Here is a 21295-nt window from a genome sequence, read left to right on the forward strand (position 1 = left end):
GGAACATACCCTGTGAACAAAACCTGGTCAATATTTTGATTCTGTGTAACTCTAGAAATGTGAAGCCAGTTTAACAGAAAATACAAAGCTGTTTCTTACTTATTTGTACTTCTTATATTAACCTTAAAGAAGACTTACCAGGCAGTTGGTAATTACAGGACACAAGGTCACTAAAAGTACATTTTTGAGGAAAGAAGGCTGCATGAAATTTGCATTATTGCATTATTTGGGTCTCCTTTTAAACTACGAGTCTGAGTTCAAACCTTTCATATAGAGGTGTTAATCTTTTGACTTGCTTCATTCAGAAGAGAATTGGGCACTGTTTGATAGTGTGACATGACTGTCTGTCATCTGTGATCATCATCTTCCAAGTAAAAATGGGCTGTTTGTTTTGCTTGTGTGGCACAGATTACTTGGTCTTAATTCCTTTGTCAGAGTATTTTAGTCCTATTTGCTGTGAAAGGTCTGCTTTAGCAGGGAAAGATGGGGATGATTCCTAGAAAAGGCTAGTGCATCATAGCGTTGCTTCATATTCTCTTTGTAGAAAGAGATCAGGATATGTGGATCCTTTACATTAGGCAGATCTTTATGTAAGGATAGCACTTACTATATAGTAACTTTTGGGATGTCTGACACCACTCAGAGTCATGAATATTGTGGAAGAGAATGATGCATGGTTGCAGTATTGAAAAGACAGAAATTTGTGTGATAAGCGAGTCTGGTTCTGTAGCTGTGACAGTAAATCAAGCTTCATTGGTTTCGTTTGAACTGACTGCTGTTTGGCCAGTGTTAATTTTTCCCTTCTCTCCCCCCAAAATTGTAATATGATGGTAGTTTGAGGGCTTGTGGAAGTAACTTAAAATGCTGTAGAGGGATAGCGTTGGGGACTGCTCCTTGAAAACCCATCCATAGGTATTTAAATCCCTGTTTGCAATCTATGTCTGTGTATGTACTATAGGTCTTCTGGCTTTGACAGAGCTGAGTGCAAGGTGCTCCCATGCAGTGAGAGCTCATCCCAGCCTGACTCTGCACTACTTGCAGCTATGTGGCTTCTGATTAACTTGAAAAAGAGCAGGATTTTGTCTCTCTTTGGGGTAGGTTCCAGTTCACTTGCATGTTGCATTCACATATCCCCACTAGCTCCTAAATCATGTGTCCTGATGCTACATTAAAGGCCAAAAGTTGGTTAGAAACAGCCACATCAGTAAAGGCACCAGCAAATTGCACCTTTGCTAGTATCTGAGATGACAATGTTTTTAAAGTCTGTACAAACACATGCAGTGTGCTTAGAAATTGGGAACTACCTAAATTCATTACCACTAATACTCTTCTATACTAAAAAGGAATGCAACTTCTATTGATTTACATAGTATTGTTTGCTCTGCATATTTCTTTGTTTGAATTCAGAAATCAAAGTACTCCAGGTTATTAGGAAGTCTCTTTATTTTCTATATCCATTTTTATTTTGCTAGCTTTGAGCTCTTTTTTTTTTTTTTAAATTCCAAGTTTTTTATATTTTGCCAGATTTCCTAAAGTACCAGGATACACGAGTATCAACCAGCCAGTCGGTGTAGTGCAGAGCCAGGCACACACCGCATCCTGCTGCTTCCCCAGCTGTGAACAGCTGATACAGTTTGATGTAGTGCACAGATAGGGTTATTTCACCCAAAATATGGTGTATGTTAGAGGCATTTCAGGGACCAAGGGGAATAGTAGGAGGAGTGTGTCAAGGGGGATGGAGCTGCTTGCGAGAGAAAGGCACAAAAGTGTAGAAAACAAAAGCAGAAATTCCCCAACACAGGAGAGTATTCTGGAGAAGTATTGCTATATGTTTATGTGTGGTTTTTACTCTTAGAATCATAGAATCATAGAATCATAGAATCATTAAAGGTTGGAAGAGACCTCCAAGATCATCGAGTCCAACCATCAACCCAACAACACCATGCCCACTAAACCATGTCCCTAAGCGCCTCATCTACCCGCCTTTTACAGGGAGGCTCTTCTTTAAGTTAAGTTATAATGATCACTTTGTAAACAATATACTTTGTAAATAATGTACAGGTTTCTCAGAGCCTTTGGTCGACCCAGCACGGCCATTATTCTGTTATGCATGAAGATAGGCTTCAGTAGTTTCTGCTAACATACCAACTAGTTCTTTTTTAATAATTTATTGGTGATTTCTAAAAGAATTCCTTTTTTTCCGGTATGCTGCTTCTCTTGCTAGAACTATACAGTAGCAAACATGAAACAACAAAAAAAGATTGTTAACCAGTATTCCACATATTATCTTATGAACCAAACAGTGCCCATTCTCAAACATGGTAGTATGTTTGAGCTGGAAGATAACCTAGAGGTATTTGTATTTTACCAGTATTGTAGGTTATTGTCTTGTCTTTCTGTGATATTCGAAATATCATAGTTGATTTTGTTTGCATAATGCATTGCCTTTCCTAAAAAGTAAAGAGTTTCCAAATTACTGTTTTTCTACAGAATTAACTCCATCTTGATAGTTAAGTGTTGTAGAGTATTTCGTCATGTCTCTTTATTATCACGCAGATCGTTTCCCTCTTGTGATTTCAAAATTGACTTTTCCATGCACCCTTTCACAAAACGTGATGTGGCAACTCTGGCAGTCACATGTATGTAAAACACCTGGAGGGATATTTGAGCCTTACACATTTTAAACTTTGATTATATAGTTAAAATGAGAAAAGTTGAGCAATTAAAACATTTGCTTTGGGATTCCTGCTTTACTTTCCACAAAACTCCATGTGTTCATATGAGACACAAGTAACAGCAGATCAGACTTTTACTATTAAACAGATGTTACATATTTAGTATCTTACCAAAGTGCGCTTCTGTTTGAAATAACTCATTCCAGCCTACTGCTGAAGCTGTTCCTGTATACCCTACTCATAGGTATTTCTCTTGGATTATTTTGTCTCTGCTGATTAAAAATTATTTATTCTTCTGCACAAAAATTTCTCTGTGGTTCTGGGATAACTCAGATTGTATTACACGAAGCATGTAGGCTTTTTTTGAGGAAAATGTTACAAGCTTTGTAAGAAGTGGTTATTAGCATGTTCTCACATTTAAAAACAATTTTTTAAAAGTTGGTTGTGTGTCAGAGTAGAAAACATAATCCATTGTGAAATCAGTCATGGACCTAAGCACCTTGAGAATATCCTTTTCAGGGGCAAAAAAGAAGTTTCTCCCACTCTACTTGCATAGCTAAAACCATGTAAGGCCAAACCTATAAAGCTTAAAAGGAGAAAACATTGCAACACTTCTAACACAGTTTTCTGGGAGAGTAGGAGGATGTACTTAAACTCGCATGTTAAGGAAAATAAAACTTGAAAGAGCAGAGACTGTCTATTTTTGTTTGGGTTTTTTTCTTTTTTTTCCTTTTTTTTAACATGATAAATTTACAAATGTTGGATTTTTATGGGCAATTGGAACCTGAAAAGTCAACTTCTGTCTTTGGCCCACAAAAAGGTGATTAAATGAATTCGTTTCTCAGGAAGACTGAACTTGATTGCCAAGTATGTCTTATTCTTCACAGCACCTCAGGATATTTAGTGCTAAGAGAATCTTCTTGCACATGGCTGGCTTCTCCCCTTTGTACAGGCACACAGCTGCCTGCACTCTTGTCTCCCTCCTCTTCTACACCAGCTAACCCCAGCAGATTTCACAAGGAATTGCTGATGATGATCTTCACTGGGAGAACTTCACCTCTTCCTGAGTCAGGTCTCTTATTCACTCTCCGATCCAGATAATCTGAAGCCACAAATGGCAAGATGATAATTTATACAATAAATAGATATTAAATGAAAATGTAATTCCACATCATTCCAAAATTCACCTGCCTTGATGTCCACGTCCAGCTTTTGGATGCTTGCAAGTTTAATGCTCTGTCCTTTCTCTTCACTTCAGATTCACCATTGGGTTGGCTTTGCTTGTTTGCTTTGACTTTTTTAGTAAAATCACCTTGATAAAGACAACATGCATCTCAGTTATGATATCAGATAAGATGGTGTGTTTGTAACAAGAGAAAGTGGCTCTGCCCCCAAATACACCTTCTGCTTCTTGGAGTCACTGAAGCGTATTTGTGTTCCCTATGATACCTCGCAGGGACCTCGTGGGAGGTCTGTGTGTTACTTTCGTAGCATGGGGTGTAACAGGTGAGCCAGCACTGAGAAGGCGTTAGTAGCTACACAAGGAAATAATCTAGGTCTTTGATAAATTGGGGATGTTTACAGCTGCTGGGAGGTGATTTTCATAGTCAAACTGCGAAGAATACATCAGAATACAGGCATGGTATGGCTAATCAGAAGTTCATCCAGAAGGCTGAAAGCAAGTACCCATGTTCGTCATTTGTTCCCTACATGTTTCTCACTGGGTGTATATACACCTGATCTTTTTTTGGGTGTTTTCATTGATGAAGGGGAGTGAGGACATGACAAGAGACATGCATCTTCTTTAAAAAGGAAATTAAAAAAAAAAAAACCTGACTTTTTTTTTTTTAAAGGAAAACCTAATTGCATAATTTGGAAATGGTGAACAAATGAAGAGTCTTTCCACATATTCGAGTTACATTGCTAACTATCATTTCAGTAAGAATAACACTGATACCATAATACAGATTTTAAAACCAGCTAGGGCATAATTGGTTTTTGTCTGCAAGCATAAGCTTATCCCAACCGATTCAAATAAGGGTCAAGTCCAAAGTGTGACAAATATTTCCTAGTCATTATAGCCTATGGGTGGAATGTTTTCCTTTGGCCTGACTGCAGGTGAGGGCATATTCAAGTTAGGATTGTAGAACCATCAAACAGCCCAGGCTGGAAGGGACCTGGAAAGCTCATCTGGTCCAACCTTTTGTGGGAAAGGGAGCCCTAGCACCCTGTCCAGTCGCATCTTGAAAACCTCCTGCAGTGGGGACTACCACATCCCTGGGGGGGTTGTTCCAGTGATTGATTGTTCTCGCTGTAAAAAATTTCTTTCTTATACTGACATGAATCTTCTCCCGGTGCAACTTGTACCCGTTGCCGCTTGTCTTCTCCATGTGGCTCCAAGTTACTTTGTAATTCCTGGTTGCTCCTTTTCTGTTTGGCAGAAAAGCACATACATGCACCAGAATTGGCAAGTAATTTTTACCATGCCAGTTGCATAAATATTTGCACACCACATTATAGATGCCAATTTTTTCTAAAGATACTTAAAAAAAGTTAACTAGAAGAGGTTTAAGCAAACTTCCTTTCTATTCACCTTGACCACCATTTTCACACCATAATGTGAATATTGAAAATTTAGCTTTATGAAACAAGTTGCTGTTAAGATGCAAGCTGCTTCCCTACATTTGCCTGGAGAACACGCAAAGAAGTGCCATGTCTCTCCCGTTGCTTTCTGAACAGGTGCCGCAGTAAATCTTGCATTCACTACAATGAGTTGTAATGTTTAGTTATTCTAAAGGTACGGTACAATAACAGATTATTGTTGTTCATATCTGTGTAATAATTGAAACTCCCTGATCATACTTTCCATTTTACACATTGTCAGAACCTTGGACCTTAATCTCGCTCTTTGATTGACAGTCGTGGCTGGAGAAAGAGCACTTGTATTGTTTGTGATAGTCTCATCTGTTCAACTTGATTCAGTTGAGAGTATTTGCATATTCTTAAGTATTTCTTCTGAGAGGGCCTAAATCCTTTTCAAGTGTTCGATGCATTTTTGAAATTCATTCATAAGGTATCTACATGCACTAATAGTTCTGTATAATATTGCAGTGCATAATCTGACAGATAAGGCTAGTTTTTTAAACAAGGTATTCTTAGGGGATGACATATTACATTCTGACTTATTCTACTGGGCGGAAATGTCAAGTACTTTGAAAAAGGATGCTTGAATGTTTTGATTGAATTAGTATACTTTATTCAACACAAATTGTCAGCTGCAGTAAAATGTCTTATTCTGAGAATATTTTTCAAAAGAGTTAACAGCAGGGCTTTTTTGTTTTATTTTTGCTACTGGAGCTTTATTACATATAATCGTTCCTTTGCTGCTGATACTGATATTAGATGGAATAGGAGAGTAGATTCTTAGATGCATTTTAGATTAATTTGTCTGAATTGTTAAACTGTGAGCAACACCTTTATCTTGAAATACAACTTAGGCTTTTATCTTTCTCTCTTCTTGCTTTTCATTTTTTTTTCCCTTGCAAAATTTTTAACAATACTTTTGGAAGCATTATCAACTTAATTTCAGAAACCTGTCACTCTTAATAGTATAACACTAGTGAGAAGTACCATTGCTTTGAAAAATATTCAGGCATTGTATTTGAGCATTGAACATAGATAGCAGTTCAACATATTAACTTGATGGCCTCATACTGTTAATGTAAAGAAATATATGCATAATTGAATCCCATGTCTTCCATAGGTTGGAAGTCCTAGTCCAGGACTATCCAAGTTTGGACAAAACTGGTCCAGATTGCTATCAGAAGGAATAGAGAGATATTCACACTTGCTTAAATGGATGTGTGCTGTGCATGCTACTACAAGCTCAAGCCCTTAAAGACCTAGGATCTCTTATGGAAGACCACTAATCACAATGCATAACCTATTTTTTTCCATTGCACTAAGCAAGTGTTCAAAGGGCCACCATTAGTGGCTGACCTAGTTTAAGAAATGGGTTTCTGTCTTTAGAAAGGACCATAGCAATCCCTGCTGCCTGTCTACTTGAAAAAAGAATGATGCAGATTTAATAAGTGTATTTTTTGTTTTATGCACACGCAGGTTTTAGTGTAACAGCACCTTTTACGTTAGTTTTGTTTTTCCTTTGCTTTCAGGAATCTCCTTCTGGACGCAGAAAAGCGCTTGCCACCAGCAGCATCAACATGAAGCAATATGCAAGCCCCATGCCTACACAGACAGATGTCAAGTTAAAATTCAAGCCTTTGTCTAAGAAAGTGGTATCTGCCACCCTACAGTTCTCTTTATCTTGTATTTTCCTGAGGGAAGGAAAAGCCACGTAAGTTTTGGTTGTTTTTTTTAACCAGATAGCCTGCTTTGTGTTGGCTTTTCACAGAATTCTTTGGATAAAGAGCTCTTTCTGTATAGAGTGGCAGAACTTGAGAGTATCCTTCAGCATACCTATCATTCCTGCCATACTTAATTTCTTAGCTGAGTAAAAGTCGTTTCTTACTCTGATTTTAGTCTTGTGTTCTTCAGAGACAAATGTCTTGTCCTCTACCGTTACAGACATTTTAAATAACAGCAGCTTAAAAATATCTACAGGTTTGAAAGCAGCAGGAGTGTACGTTTGTGTGCATGTGTATGTGTATGTTCATCCAACAATACCCTTAGCAGACTGCAAGGGAAATGTGGGAAGGAGAATTTATTTCTATTTCATCTATTTATCTTTCACAAAGAATGAAAGAAGGACAAAGACAGTTGTAAGGTGAGAGAGGGTGGAGTCAGAAGTAAGATTTTGGGTTGAACACAAGAACATCCTGTGAAAAGAGGTTGGTTGAGCACTGATTACCACTGTCCCTACTCACTCACCTGGTTCTGTTCCTTATTTCAACAGCCTTTGGAGGGCAGAGGATACAGATTATTTTTGCAGATCCTATAACCTCTCCTGCTATTTCTGTCAGATTCAAGATGTCAGATGTTGACAACTTCTTGTGGCTGGAGGATGGATCGTTTGTCACCCATACTGCTTTGCTTTTCCTTTCTGTCTCTAGAATATGGGAATGTGAGAATCATACATAGAATTACAGAATCATTTAGGTTGGAAAAGACCTTTGAGATCGTCGAGTTCAACTGTAAACCTAACACTGCCAAGTCCACCACTAAACCTTGTCCCTAAGTGCCACATCTACACGTCTTTTAACTACCTCCAGGGATGGTGACTCAACCACTTCCCTGGGCAGCCTGTTCCAATGTTTGACAACCCTTTCGGTGAAGAAATTTTTCCTAATATCCAATCTATTAGGATTGCAACTTGAGGCCGTTTCCTTTTGTACTATCGCTTGTTACTTGGGAGAAGAGATGGATACCCACCTCGCTACAACCTCCTTTCAGATAGTTGTAGAGAGCAATAAAGTCTCCCCTGAGCCTCCTCTTCTCCAGGCTAAACAACCCCAGCTCCCTCAGCCGCTCCTCATAAGACTTGTTCTCCAGACCCTTCACCAGCCTCATTGCCCTTCTCTGGACACGCTCCAACACCTCAATGTAGTGAGGGGCCCAGAACTGAACACAGTATTTGAGGTGTGGCCTCACCAGTGCTGAGTGCAGAGAGGGACAATCACTTCCCTAGTCATGCTGGCCACACTATTTCTGATACAAATGGCAGAACAAAAAGGGGTAGATGGGGAAACTAGTGCTCTAGTGGGTCTTTTACCTCTTTTTAAATTTCTTTTCCCCCAAAAAGGCTAACAGTTTACTTCTAGCTTTCAGTATTCTGAATGCACTTGTAGACATTGCCACTGCAATACAAGTGCCCCAAAACTGTTGCATGGACAGCTTTCCAGATGGCCATGTTAAGGCATACATTTTGACACAAAAAGGCTTTTTGTCGGCATGCTTTGAAAGCCACAGATAATTACTATTACTTTTTCCCTTCTGTGATTAACGTGTTGTGAACCACATTTTGACCTACCATATAAGAATGATATTTTGAAGTATTTAGCTGTGTTTTAACACGGTATTGCAGCTGAAAACGCGAATGAAAAAGTCAGTATCTGATAACTTTTTAATTTTTTTGGAACAACCAGCATCCACGAACTGTACAGTAAGTAGCTATACTAGGCTCTTAGTGCTTTTTGAGGCCATAATTTGTAAAACCTGATCCATTTAGGATCGCATATACCTTCTTCCCATTGAAGTTGATAGGTTTCAAACTGAAGACTGTAAGTCAGGTAGACTGTAAGTTAACAACAGGGCTTTAACATTGCATTGAACCAGAGACCTGAAAAAAAATAAGCTGCTGTTTGTGAAAGCATTGGTTTCCAGTATGTGTAAATAGAGACTGTCCTCTACTAGTCTAAATAAAAGAGAGAATTCAGGTGTCACATCCATGAACATGCAAAGAAAGGTAGCTAGGCCAAGGTTTATTTATATCTCTTACAAACTGTAGTAGTTCCGTACAGTGAGATTCACTTTTAATTTTATTTTATGCACTTTATAAAGAAAATCCTGCAGCCTGTTGAATACAGAAAGGACAGTAAAAATAAGTAGTACTTTGGAGACCTTTTTATTTCTAAACTCTACATGAACAAGTGATGTATGAGATCTGAGTGCTAAGTGCTCCCAGTTTTTTGTCTTCAGCGCATAAAAGAGCCTGCCCATCAATGCCGCTATAGGGTGCTACGTTTTCTCCGCTGTGCTTAAAGAGTTGATTTAACCTATTGGTTATGAAAACAGGAAGATGAAACCTTGAGAATTCTGCATGAATGGAAAGGTCTTTCTGACTTCTTGATAGTTACTAATTTTGTATTTATTATTATGTTGGAGAGGGTCACAAAAATGATCAGGGGGATGGAACACCTCTCCTATGAAGAAAGGCTGATTGAGTTGGGATTGTTCAGCCTGGAGAAGAGAAGGCTTCGGGGAGCCTTATTGCAGCCTATCAGTACTTAAAGGGGGCTTATAAAAAAGATGGCAGCAAACTTTTTAGCAGGTCCTGTTGCAACAGGACAAGGGGGAATGGCTTTAAACTAAAGGGGGGTAGATTTAGACTAGATACAAAGAAGAAATTTTTTACGCTGAGGGTGGTGAAACACTGGTACAGGTTGCCCAGAGAGGTGGTGAATGCCCCATCCCTGGAAACATTCAAGGTCAGGTTGGACGGGGCTCTGAGCAACCTGATCTAGTTGAAGATGTCCCTGCCCATGGCAGGGGGGTTGGACTAGATGACCTTTAGAGGTCCCTTCCAACTCAAACTATTCTATGATTCTATGATTAATACTTTTTATGTTACAGAAGTACTTAGTTGTCCTTTGTAACTGCGGGTTCTGTAGTGCTGATTACTTTGAACGCAGAGATTAGCAAATGATTGCCCCAAACAACTTCTGATTTTAACAACATGTTAAATCACTGAGTTTAATCCCATGTTTTAAGCGCCTCTGTGTTTCTGTGCAGATTTGAGGCATGATTAGTATGTAATTTTTATTCCTATAAGTGATACCTTTAAAATAATTTATACAGTTTTCTTGGCATTTTAAGGGACAAAATCTGTGCATCTGGTTTTGTCATGATCAACTTCAAAGAAGATAGAATAATTCAGGTTGGAAGGGACCTGTAGAGGTAGCTAGTCCAGCCTCCTGCTTAAAGCAGTCAGCTGTGTGATCAGACCAGTTTGCTCTGGACTTTATCCCACTGGGGCTTGAAAACCTCCAAGAATGGAGAGTGCACAACCTCTCTGGGCAGCTCATCCCACTGCTTGTTGATGACTGTTCCAACTTTTTTCTCACATCAGATCAGAACTGCTCTGGTTTCAATCTACGTTCACTGTCTGTCATTCTCCTGCCTTGCACCACTGTCTTCTCAGCAACATCCTCATAGGTGCTGGCAAGGCTGCTGCTAGGTCCTTCCAAAGCCATTTCTTCTCCAGGCTCAACCAGTCCATTTCCCTCAGCCTCTCTTCATAGGGCAAGTGCTCCAGCCCCCAACCATCTCAGTGGCCCTCTGCTGACCTTGCTCCAGTTTATCAACACCTTTTCCTGTACTGTGGGACTCAACACTGGAGGAAGTACCCTAGATGCAGTCCAACGAACGCCAAGTAAATGGGGGTCATGACTTCCCTCAGTCTACTGCTTGTGGTCCCATTTTAATGTGTCTCAGGATGCTGTTTGCCTCCTTTGGCTGCCAGGGCACGGTGCTGGCTCTCCTAGAGCTTGCTCTCCACCAAGATCCTCAGACTGTTTTCAGCAGAGGTGCTCCCTAGCCAGGCGATCCCCAGTCTGTCTTACTGTAAGGAGCTAAAAAAAAATTGATTAATCATCTCAATAAACCTATTGAAATGGTTTTAAAAGAGAAGAGATAAGACTGCTGTTGCTTCAAGAATGACATCATGTACTTCAAAAATCTTGGGTTTTTTATGAAACAAATGTAGAACATCCATTTCTCTGAATCTTTGCCTGCTGTCATCTTTTAATCAAACATATCTTTGATATGAAAGGTACAGTTATGTGAAACATATATATATGAGATAGTCAAATAAGAATTGAAATTGGCCATTGATATGTAATCTTGTCAATTATATGTTATCTTGTCAATGAATTCAGATATTTAGAAAAGGGATTTTAATTTCTGTAACAGTGTCAGGAGTTCTGAATGATGTAGTGATAGGTGTCACATGCAGCATATGGACAGTAGGTCTGACCGAGCATTTTCACTTCAACCAAAGGAGACCAGATAAGTGTTTACTAGCATTTCTGGGCTGGTTTAAAATTTTGAGAAGCAGTCATTAAATTGACTCTTAATGCAAGGCAGGACTGTTTTTACTGTTTAGAATTTTGTTAACAGAAAACTTTCCCTTCAGAAATTAATATACATAAGTGTATTCATTTTGTTCTTTCACTATATGCAAGATCAGATCTGAGATCAGAGACCTTCCTGAAGAAAAGAAAGCATAAAAATATTTAAAGGAATTTTAATAATGCAGCAGTATCAGAGGTAGTATTAACAGACTGCATTTTAATGCCTGGTTTGAAATTTGTTATTTAGGGATGAAGACATGCAAAGCCTGGCTAGTTTGATGAGTATGAAACAAGCTGATATTGGAAATCTAGATGATTTTGAGGAAGACAATGAAGAAGATGAAGAAAACAGAGTGAATCAAGAGGAAAAGGCTGCAAAAATTACAGGTTGGTTTTGCCACATGGATGGTAAAATGTAGATCCCTTTGCTAATTGCCAGCTGTGTGCCGTGGATTTTATCCTTATGTTATATTTGTATTTAATATTAAACAATCCAAACCAAAACAAAATATTTGTGAATTTAAGAGCATTGATTTGTGTGTGTGTGTGTCCGTGTCCTGTTTTTAGGAGAGAATCACTAAGTAGGTAGCGTTTTAGGGAAGCAAAGAACCAGTGTGAACAGAGGAGTAAAAGGATGGAGGGAGAAGGTCAGTGAGCAAGAAGGCAAGAGGATGAGCTGAAGTGAAATAATGAAGACAGTTTGTGAGAATAACTGCAAAATTAGCTGTGCCGTGGGTAGGTGCTGAGGTTCTGCTCAATAACATGGTAATTCCAGGCAGCGTACTTCTGACTTTTGGGTGGGGGTGTCGTGTGGAAATGAAATCAGGAGTCTGTTAAAGGAGTTTAACAGAATTTGATAGTAAGGTTGTTTGAAGTGATAGTATAACTACATTTGAATTGCTTACTGATGAAAATGCTTAGTGTGTACAGGATAGCTGAACTAATCAATGCAAGTCAGCTCAGGATGTGATGTTAAATTGTTGGTGGAGATCATTATGTAGTACTGCTCCAGATGAGTTCTGTAGGAACTCTTAGTGTAATGAATCAGGAAAAGACAAATGAACTTCTGGTGCCAGCCTTCAAGCCTGCCAGTGCTCTTTAAAAATGTCTCTTGAAATAATGGGATCCTTCTCTAAGGTGAGGAAGAGCATCCCAAGCAGAGAAGTGAATTGTCAAATCTGTTCTTGAAAATCCTAAGGAACGTTGGTTTGGTGTTACGAAATACTAGTTACATCTTTTTGAGTTTTTGCTGCAATCAGAAGGTTCAGCCTGAAGCAGTTATTACTTAGTCATATTTAGTGTTGTGAAAGGATGCAAATATGTTTTCATGCTTTACATACTCAGCTAAACATTTTGTACCCTGACCAAATCTCTACTTACGCTGTATGTGTCTAGCACAGACCAGATTGGAAAGTCCAGAATGAAATATTTGAGAGACATTTGAGATAATGTATTCTTGGTCGGGGAGTGGAGAAATACTAGTCTGGTCACACTGAGATAATTCGGCAAGGTCTTCCTCTCCTTTACCAGTGTAACCAGAATAATTCAGGTGCGTGTCAGAACACCAAAGAAAACCTGACATATTCACCAGCCCATCCAATAATCACAGAGAAGACAAGGGCACATAAAGGAGAGGCTATATAAAGTCTATATAAACTATTGTGCAGATGTGTTTTATTAAGACATGCCTAGATACTGCACTGAGGACTGCTACGGAAAACCCATGTGCAGGACAATAGTTGAAAAGCAGCAGATCTTGCTCCTCAACTTCATGGATTTTGCAGCATTCAGCATCTAAACAAGCCAACAAACAATTCCTGAACAAGCAAAACGCTGATGTAGATTAGTCTAGTCTGTCCACTATCCTTTGGCTATGTAGTGAACATCCCTGGAGATAGATGGGGAAGGGTGAGCTGTCTGATGTGCAACACAAGGTCCTAGCTCGAGTTCTTTTAAAGGCATTTCAGCTTTTCCATCTGTTGTTGTAAAGGCCAAAATTATCTGTTCTAAGCAAACATTACTATACCTACTTGAAAGGCAGAAGCAATAAATACTTCTACACTATATCTGCTCATGGTTCAGCCTGTTCTGATACTGTTTTCTAATGATACAAAATGGGAGGGTTGGGTTTTTGGTAGATGCATCATTAAGGGAACCTGAGGGGGGAAAGGTCAGCCTTGGAGTTTTTCTTCTTGTGTTGGCTACAGCAGCTGAGTTGCTTCGTTAGCCTGGCTAACTTTTTCCACGTTAGACAACGAGGGGGGTGAGAGGGATGTTAAAGGAGAATGAGTGCACATAGTTTTCCAAGCAAATGGGAGAACATAAAACATAGGGCAGTAAGTAAACATGAATAAATAAAGTGTAAAGCATCTATTTCAACATGTGTTCAAGACTGATTTCATTGGCAGTTGGAGTGACTCCTGTAATAAATATAATGAATGGGAAAAACTAATAAAACACAAGGAGAAGAGCTGAGGAACCAAGGGAGAAAGAGGTAGGAATAATTGTAGAAAAATAAGACATATAGAAAGAAGGAAATGGAACAAAACTGCTGTAATGAAGTACTCTTTGTAAAATTTCTTTCAAAAATAATTGTGTTCACAGAATCCCATGAAGTTAATTGAGGAAGTTACATAACCCTTTTGAAAGCTTGCTGCTCCCAACATTTTCTCATGTTGCCGTGTTAGGGTGTTGGCAGCTGAGCGAGCTGGAATGCCTTCACTGACTCAGAGTCCCCTGCGGCAGATCACTTTGCCTCCGTGCGCCTGTTTTCCCAACTGTAAAATGGGGATACTGGCTATAACTACTTCACAGGAACAATGGGAGTATTACATGGTTAATGTTTGTAAGCGAGCCTTGAAAAAGTGAAGTGCAGGTAGTAAAGCAGAAGGGATTATTATCTTACTTTTGGCTCAAGGTCTTCTCACAGAAACGTTGGATGACTTGGTGACTGAAACGTTGTCATTCTCAAGCCACAGCTATAGGAGCTGCTACCTTTATCACAGACACTGTTCCTTTTTGCAACATACAAAAGTTAATTAATTTTTTTTATTGGGCCCAGAGTTACAGTTTTGTAGATAAATAAACATATCCACCACTAGGAGAGCAAAAGAGACCTGCTGAATGGGGCTCTAGATGGTGCCGGTGAGTTAGGAAATGCTGTTTCTCTTCTTTGATGTGTTGCCTAACTTTGGGTAAGTATCTGTGCCTCTGTTTCTTCAGCTGTGAAGTAAGTGGTGCAATACTGACCTACCTCAAAAGCACTGTGGAAATTGGTGTGGTCAACATGTGAGCTGTTGCCATACAACTGACCTTAAGATCAGACTGAAAGATGTTTTCCATTCAAAGCATCGCTTTCATTTAAAAAAAAAATCTCCCTACGTCTCAGACTTTTCTGCTTCCTTCCCAATATTTATTGTTTAAATTCTTCATGTGTAAAAGCTGTATCTCCACCTAACTGTTCTGTTTTATGTGAACTTGAAAATGAAGTTTGTAGCTGTGAAATACGTTTCAAATATTTTGCTTCTACACTATTAATATAGATGAATTTAAACCTCTCAGAATTATCTTGTCCTTAGTCTTCAGTTGAAGACAAGGCATCCTAACATACTTGAAGAAATGTGGCTCATAACTCACAAACTTAGGGTGGTAATAAATGCATTGCTTCTCTTAATGTTTTAATTGATACTTAGCGCCTCATGCTGAAGTTGATAGTTGCCTCCTGCTCCATCTGCACAGGAGCACGGTGACTGTCCTGGGGTGCCACATGGGCTCAGCAACGTGCCCATGCGCTACCTATTGCAGGAGTCTGAATCCCAGTATATTTCAAGAGCAGGCTTCTGGAGAGCAATATGTGTAACCCTTTCTTGCCATTTGCAAAACCATACCTCCCATGTAAACTTCTGATACCTTTAATCTTCTTTGTTAGTAGCATCAAGCTGCTTAAAAAAAAAAAAAAAAAAGAGCAAGATAAAAGAATTTAAAAAACCCCCAGTGATTTATATGACATACTTGTAGAACAAGCTAATATAAGTTCGTAGATAATGAGATTTATAAAAGATAATATAGGACATAAATCTCCAACCTACCATTTCCACACTCCAAAATATGACATAAACCATTTAATATTGTAATGAGAAACATTGTAGTGCATACGGGTGTTTAGGTTGGCAGATGGGACCAGGTGATTCAGACCACATCAAAGAATTCCCTCTTTTTAAAGCTCTGAACTTTAATAAATAAATTCGTTATTTTCTGACAATGAAAACTGAATTGTAATTGTTTTGGGTTTTTTTCACATGCTGGCATAATAAATTGTAAATCATGTCAGCATCTCAGCCTGTTTTAAACTAGTAATTCATTGGTACTAGTGTTTTATAAGGTCAGCTCTGTTTTGAGTACAGCAAGGTATTTTCCATAGTATGTCTTGAGTCTTAAAAATTCCCAGCACATAGTATTATATTGTTCAGATCTCTAAGGTGTATATATGACTTTGTACTGAGAAAGTTAAGAGTTTTGGGACAGTTTTGGTGTTACTTTTTAGGACAATAGTCTTGTTTGTTGGAGCTAAAAATAAGCGAGTGAGGATGGTGAAATTAACTCTTTGTAGATAGATATAAATGTAATCCCATCTAAGTAGATTTTTGCTTTAAGGTCAAGAACAGTTAGGAGGTGCGGATAAGAGGAATTCTGCTGTGGCTTTGTCATTGTCAGCATAGATTTTGTCCAATAGATATTGGCAGAATAGATCATTTCACTTGGTAATTTGCAGGTTGGCATATCTTCGCAAAGCAGTTTAAATTTGGAAAAGAAGTTTTTAACCATATGACTGAAATCCTGTCAGGTTCTGGACTCTGCTTTTGGCTTCAGGTTCTTTGTGCTCTCTGTGAAGGTATGAAATTAAGAGTTGTGTCAGTGTGTCAACTGGTGAAGGTGTTGCCCTGTGAAAAAGCATGAGTCGCCCCTGCTAGGAAGTTCTGGGTGGCTGTGGGCACCAACATGACTTGGGATGGTCACAATACTACTCAATTTTCACCTCAGTCTGATATCTTTCTCCTTGTAACTCAGTGTTGAGTTGTAAGTCAGTGACAAACATTTGCTTTCCCAAACAAAAGCCATGTGAGAAAAAGTCAAGTTCAAAACAGCAGCAAACTAAAAAGCGTTACAAAGAAGTAACTTCTTGTGTACACAAGAAATTGAAGTGTAAAGGAAATCCAAGAATGATTGGCATGAGAAGTGTGCAGTAGAGGCATCTACGTAGCTTTAACTTCACTGGTGACACCAGAAGACATCATCCATTTATTTCATTGGGAAAAGACAGGAGATGAAAAAACCTGTCAGAGGGGCAATGATATTCAACAAGCAGGATCATCTCTCCTGCACAGGTTTCTCCTGCCTGTTTGTCAGCTGGAAGGACGAGGAAGGCTGTCCCCTCTCCACAGAAACCTATGCTTGAGGTCTTTCAGAGACGCCTCAGGCTCAATCCCCATTACCACAGAAACTGCATTTGTCAGATGCTGTGGATAGGACTGCTTTAACGGGGGATCAGAGGGGAATTTTTCCCCTTGGGGCAGAAGCCAGTAAGACCTAGTTGGTTTTTGTTTCTTTCTTTCCTTCCAGAATTATGGAGGCATCAGCATCTTGGCTAGAATTAAACATTAATATATTTTAAAAATTATTAGTTCATGGCAATTCAGAGCTCTCTGCTATGGATAGAAGGTGAAATAGGGTTTTACCTAACAGTAAGGTGTTACTTGCACAGCATTACAGTGGCAAATTCAACCAATATGTACGTTCAGTATGCATTCTCATAGCACAATATTGATCATATCTTTTAGAACTATTAGATAAATTCAACTTGTCATAGGTCAGAATTTAATGGCGACTGATTGTAAATGTTAAATAACCAGAGTGTGTGTGTGTATAAATAAATAAACTATATAAAATGCTTGTGTATGTATGAGTTTTCTGTAGCCTTAAGTGTTTGGGAGGGAGGTAAATTGTTCTGGGGCTGTTTCGTGTTGATTGACAATAGTTTAAAATTCAGGTTTTCTTCATGAGCAGGAAAAGTCTTTCAATTATATCTAGTACATCTAAGTTTTGAACTGATGTGCGTACTCATCCTCATAAAACTAATTACTGTTGCTGACACCAGGAATCTGGCAAGGTTTTGTTTATGTCTGCTAACTGGGTTTGTTGTTAAATTATCACTGAAGCACCTACACAGGTGCTTTGCTGTAGGTATATCATTGTAAGGACTTGTTCTAAATGTATTCTTTTAATTACCTCTGTGTCTTCTCTTTTACCCTCTCTCTCCCTCACACTCTCTAGTAACAGTGTTCGTTCCACTTGCTTCATTAAATGCCCTTGCCTTACGTTTGTCTTGACTGGCTTCTATTTACAGAAATTGTAAACCAGTTGAATGCTCTGAGCAGCTTAGATGAAGATCAAGATGACTGCATAAAGCGAGCAAATATGCCTTCAGCTAAATCAGCCAGTTCCTCTGAAGGTCTATGAGCTTTCCTCCTTTCTTTCTGTTTCTGATTGTCTGTATTTACTGTGACCTGTTACCTTTTGACTCCTGCTTGTATTCAGCTGTCAGTTTTATCTCTATGCTTCCACCCAGCATGACTCTCAGTAATTTGTAGTGCATCCAACAGGTAACAACACGATAGAGAAAGAGCCTCTGTCCTCTACAGCTCCGTTGTCATCTGATAATGAACAAGAAAGAAAAAAAAAATTACAAAAAAAGTCCCAGACCCAAGCCTAAAACATTAGTTGTGCAGTCAATAGTACTTGACCTCTCTAACTTGACAAAACATCCCCTCTCTGATTTTACGTGCATGTTAAATCCAGAACTTAAAAATTCCTAAACATGTAGGTGAACAACCAAAAAGAATTTGCTGTACTTAGCTTGTTAGGTGTTCTGCAGCATTTATTTAATGAAGATAATAGAAGGTTTTCTTAGTAGTCATTTCTGTTATGTAATGTTCTGATCAGCGAAGAGAAGTTTCATTCATTTCACTTTTTTTTTTCTCCTTTGTTGGTGTACTACTGAAGTGCATTAGCTTAGTTGTGCAGTTCGTGCCATACCCTGGTGCAGTGTTTCAAGGGACTGTTGATACGGAGTTTTTTTCAGCTTGTAATGTGTTCGATGAACAGTTTGTATCTATATTAAAACAACATTCCAACTTCTTTCTAGAGCTTATCAATAAGCTTAATTTTCTGGATGAAGAGGAGCAAGACCTGGCCAACTCTAGTACGAACCCTTTTGGTGATCCTGACACAGGAGAATTAAATCCATTCGGAGACCCTGATGTAGAAGGTAATAGTTACATAATTCATCGTTAATTGCAAATGCTTAATGAAACATGACTTTTTTTTTTTTTTGGTAGGGCTACAAATGAAAAATGTTGACTAAATACAATTATTACATGCAATACTGAGGTAGCAATAGCAGTGATCCAGTTGCCACTGGAAAATGGATTTATCCTTTGAGTCACATCCTTATGTGTATTTGCCACTGGGGACTACCAGCTAAGAGTTGAACCAGAGACTTTTAGACCTATCAGGTGTGTTGCTAGTACTCACTTCATGTGGTATAAATGAGCAACACATACTGTCAAGCGCCTCTGTTCCACGTGGATGCTGGTTTATATCGGAACTTCCTTCGCTGCAATCTTCACTGCATCACAGCTGTTCTTGGTTAGCACTAATCTTCATTATACTAATTTAATTGTATCTCTCTCATTCTTCTCTTTTTGCTGTTATGGCTTCATCAGATAAGCCTTCTGGCATTGCAAGTTGCACCACGTGGTAGGTGTTAATTCCCTTTCCAGACTGACATGCCCATTCTTGTTGTGTTTGAGTGAGAAATACAACCAACCCCTGTAAGTTTTTAATCTGGTAGGGCTTTGGCCATAAGGCCAGAAAGTAGCACCGAGACAGCAGGGATCTCTGCTGTCCTCAACCTCATGTCCAGATATGCAGGCTTCCATCTGCTGCCATCAAAAAAAAGGGTGTATGACTTTCTCAGTTTGCAGCTGCTTGAAATGCCAATCCATAGTTAATTCCCTGGTTTGAAGCTGTACTCAACCTTTCCCATTCAAAGCTCCAAGACTTTTCTTCCCACAGAAAATACCAAGGAGCATTTGCCACCTTTGACCAAACCCTAGGAGCCACTCTGTAATGGCAGTGGAAAAGAACCACACCGAGCAGGAGCAGCCCAGGGTACAGCCATGGGATTTCTAATGCCAGGTCTAGTGGGGATGCATTTCTGAGCTGCAGTTTCCACCTATGGTTACTCTCTTTCTCTGGCCAAGCTGAATGTTTACTTACAACGTGGCTTTTCTGCCTTCTGAGTCCCCAGGGGCCAGTGTGGGTGGTGATCTAAGTTCTGTCATACTTTGGCTGTGGTGTAGTCTCACAGCTTGTATTTCTCAAACAGGGACACTGCACTATCTTCAGTATTTGGCCATCGAAGCCATAAAGCCACTATCCCAGGCCCCTTCTTCCTCCTATAAAGTTATCAGGTGTTTCTAGAGCTGATAACTTTATAGGATAACTTTCAGCTTTGTAGATACCAATACATATGGATTAGGTTCTGCTGTCTGGATCTTTGGCTTCATTTCCTGTCTGTTTCTTGGCTGTGAATTCCCTTAGGATCACGGAAGGAGGCACAATAACCAGGGATATAAAACACCTATTCTCATCCATCTAGCTGTCCATACACAACTTGCTCTAAGAGACTCAGCCTATATTCCTTTCTTCCTTCTCTGCTCTAGAAAGAAGAGCTCCTTTCTCCCTGGAGAATGCTGTACAAGTCCCATCCTATCTAAACTGCTGTTTTCCAAACCCAGCTTTTATTTCCTTTCCAGAGAGAACCTGCACTGGCAGAAAGCAGCAGGTCTTCTGACAACAAAATATAGGGACTAAGAATCGGTTCCGTCTCATCTCAGGGACAGGGAGTTATAAGCTGGTGGTGTTTCTTAGTGCCAGATTAGCTTGCCACCTCATGTCAGGTTCCCTCTGAGCAGCCTGCATACAAGGCTTCAGCCTGCTTATGTTCCCAAAAGACTCCTAATATATATGGGGCATGTTTTTTCAGTCAATTCTGGTCCCTTTGGTGGCATCTAGCCTTTACTGCCATCTTCAGTCACAGTCATGGACTCTGTTCCTCTGGGTCTGTTCTGTGTACTTGGACAGTCTCGGGGCTCAGACTGTTGGGTCCCCAAAGAAGTCCCATCTATACAGCTGTGGGTAGCAATGCTGAGTTGTTGGGTGTGTGTGTACCAAATATTCCTCCCACACATTGTCGCCATCATCCAGCAGTCAATGTACAACAACATGACAGTGATTTTGATAAACAGGGTGTCACTAGATTCTTCCTACTGTGTCATAAGGTGTTTTTTATTTGGGAGGGATGGAGCTTCTGTCAGGTTCATGTCACAGGAGTGTGTCTTCCTGGAGCACTCAACCAAGTGGAAGATCTGAGGTGTTTCAGGCTGTCAGACAAAGACACACCATCTGGTGTGGTATTTTTAAAGCTGTTACTTTATGATTAGTTTTTTCACTAATAATAATTCTTCTAGTCACCTCAGACACCTCTGAGAAGTGCTGGCTCTTCCACTCCAGAGGTGTCTTCTCCCTATAATGGGCACTGGTTGTGTTCATCTTCCCTTGCTTGGCCTTCTTGACATGTGTCTTTCCTCCAGTCCTCTTCCTTCACAGAAAGTTGAGGAGGAAAAAAAGGTGCTGAGACAAATTAGTTAAGACAGTTCTGGTCTTCAGCAGCAGCAGGCATCTGCTATGTAT

General features: G+C 39.5%; 1 protein-coding gene across 1 annotated transcript in view; it reads left to right on the forward strand.

Moving 5' to 3' along the window:
* The window catches only part of EHBP1 (EH domain binding protein 1), a 236180-nt gene that overhangs the window by 88090 nt on the left and 126795 nt on the right, over window positions 1–21295 (forward strand). Inside the window, exons 5-7 of the mRNA XM_009327110.1 lie at window positions 6848–7029; window positions 11730–11869; window positions 18684–18806. Of these exons, the coding sequence (XP_009325385.1) occupies window positions 6848–7029; window positions 11730–11869; window positions 18684–18806 (445 nt within the window). The remainder of the gene's footprint in view (window positions 1–6847; window positions 7030–11729; window positions 11870–18683; window positions 18807–21295) is intronic.

Source organism: Pygoscelis adeliae, unplaced genomic scaffold (assembly GCF_000699105.1).
Source record: "Pygoscelis adeliae isolate BGI_AS28 unplaced genomic scaffold, ASM69910v1 Scaffold137, whole genome shotgun sequence".
In the NCBI taxonomy this organism is placed as follows: Eukaryota; Metazoa; Chordata; class Aves; order Sphenisciformes; family Spheniscidae; genus Pygoscelis; species Pygoscelis adeliae.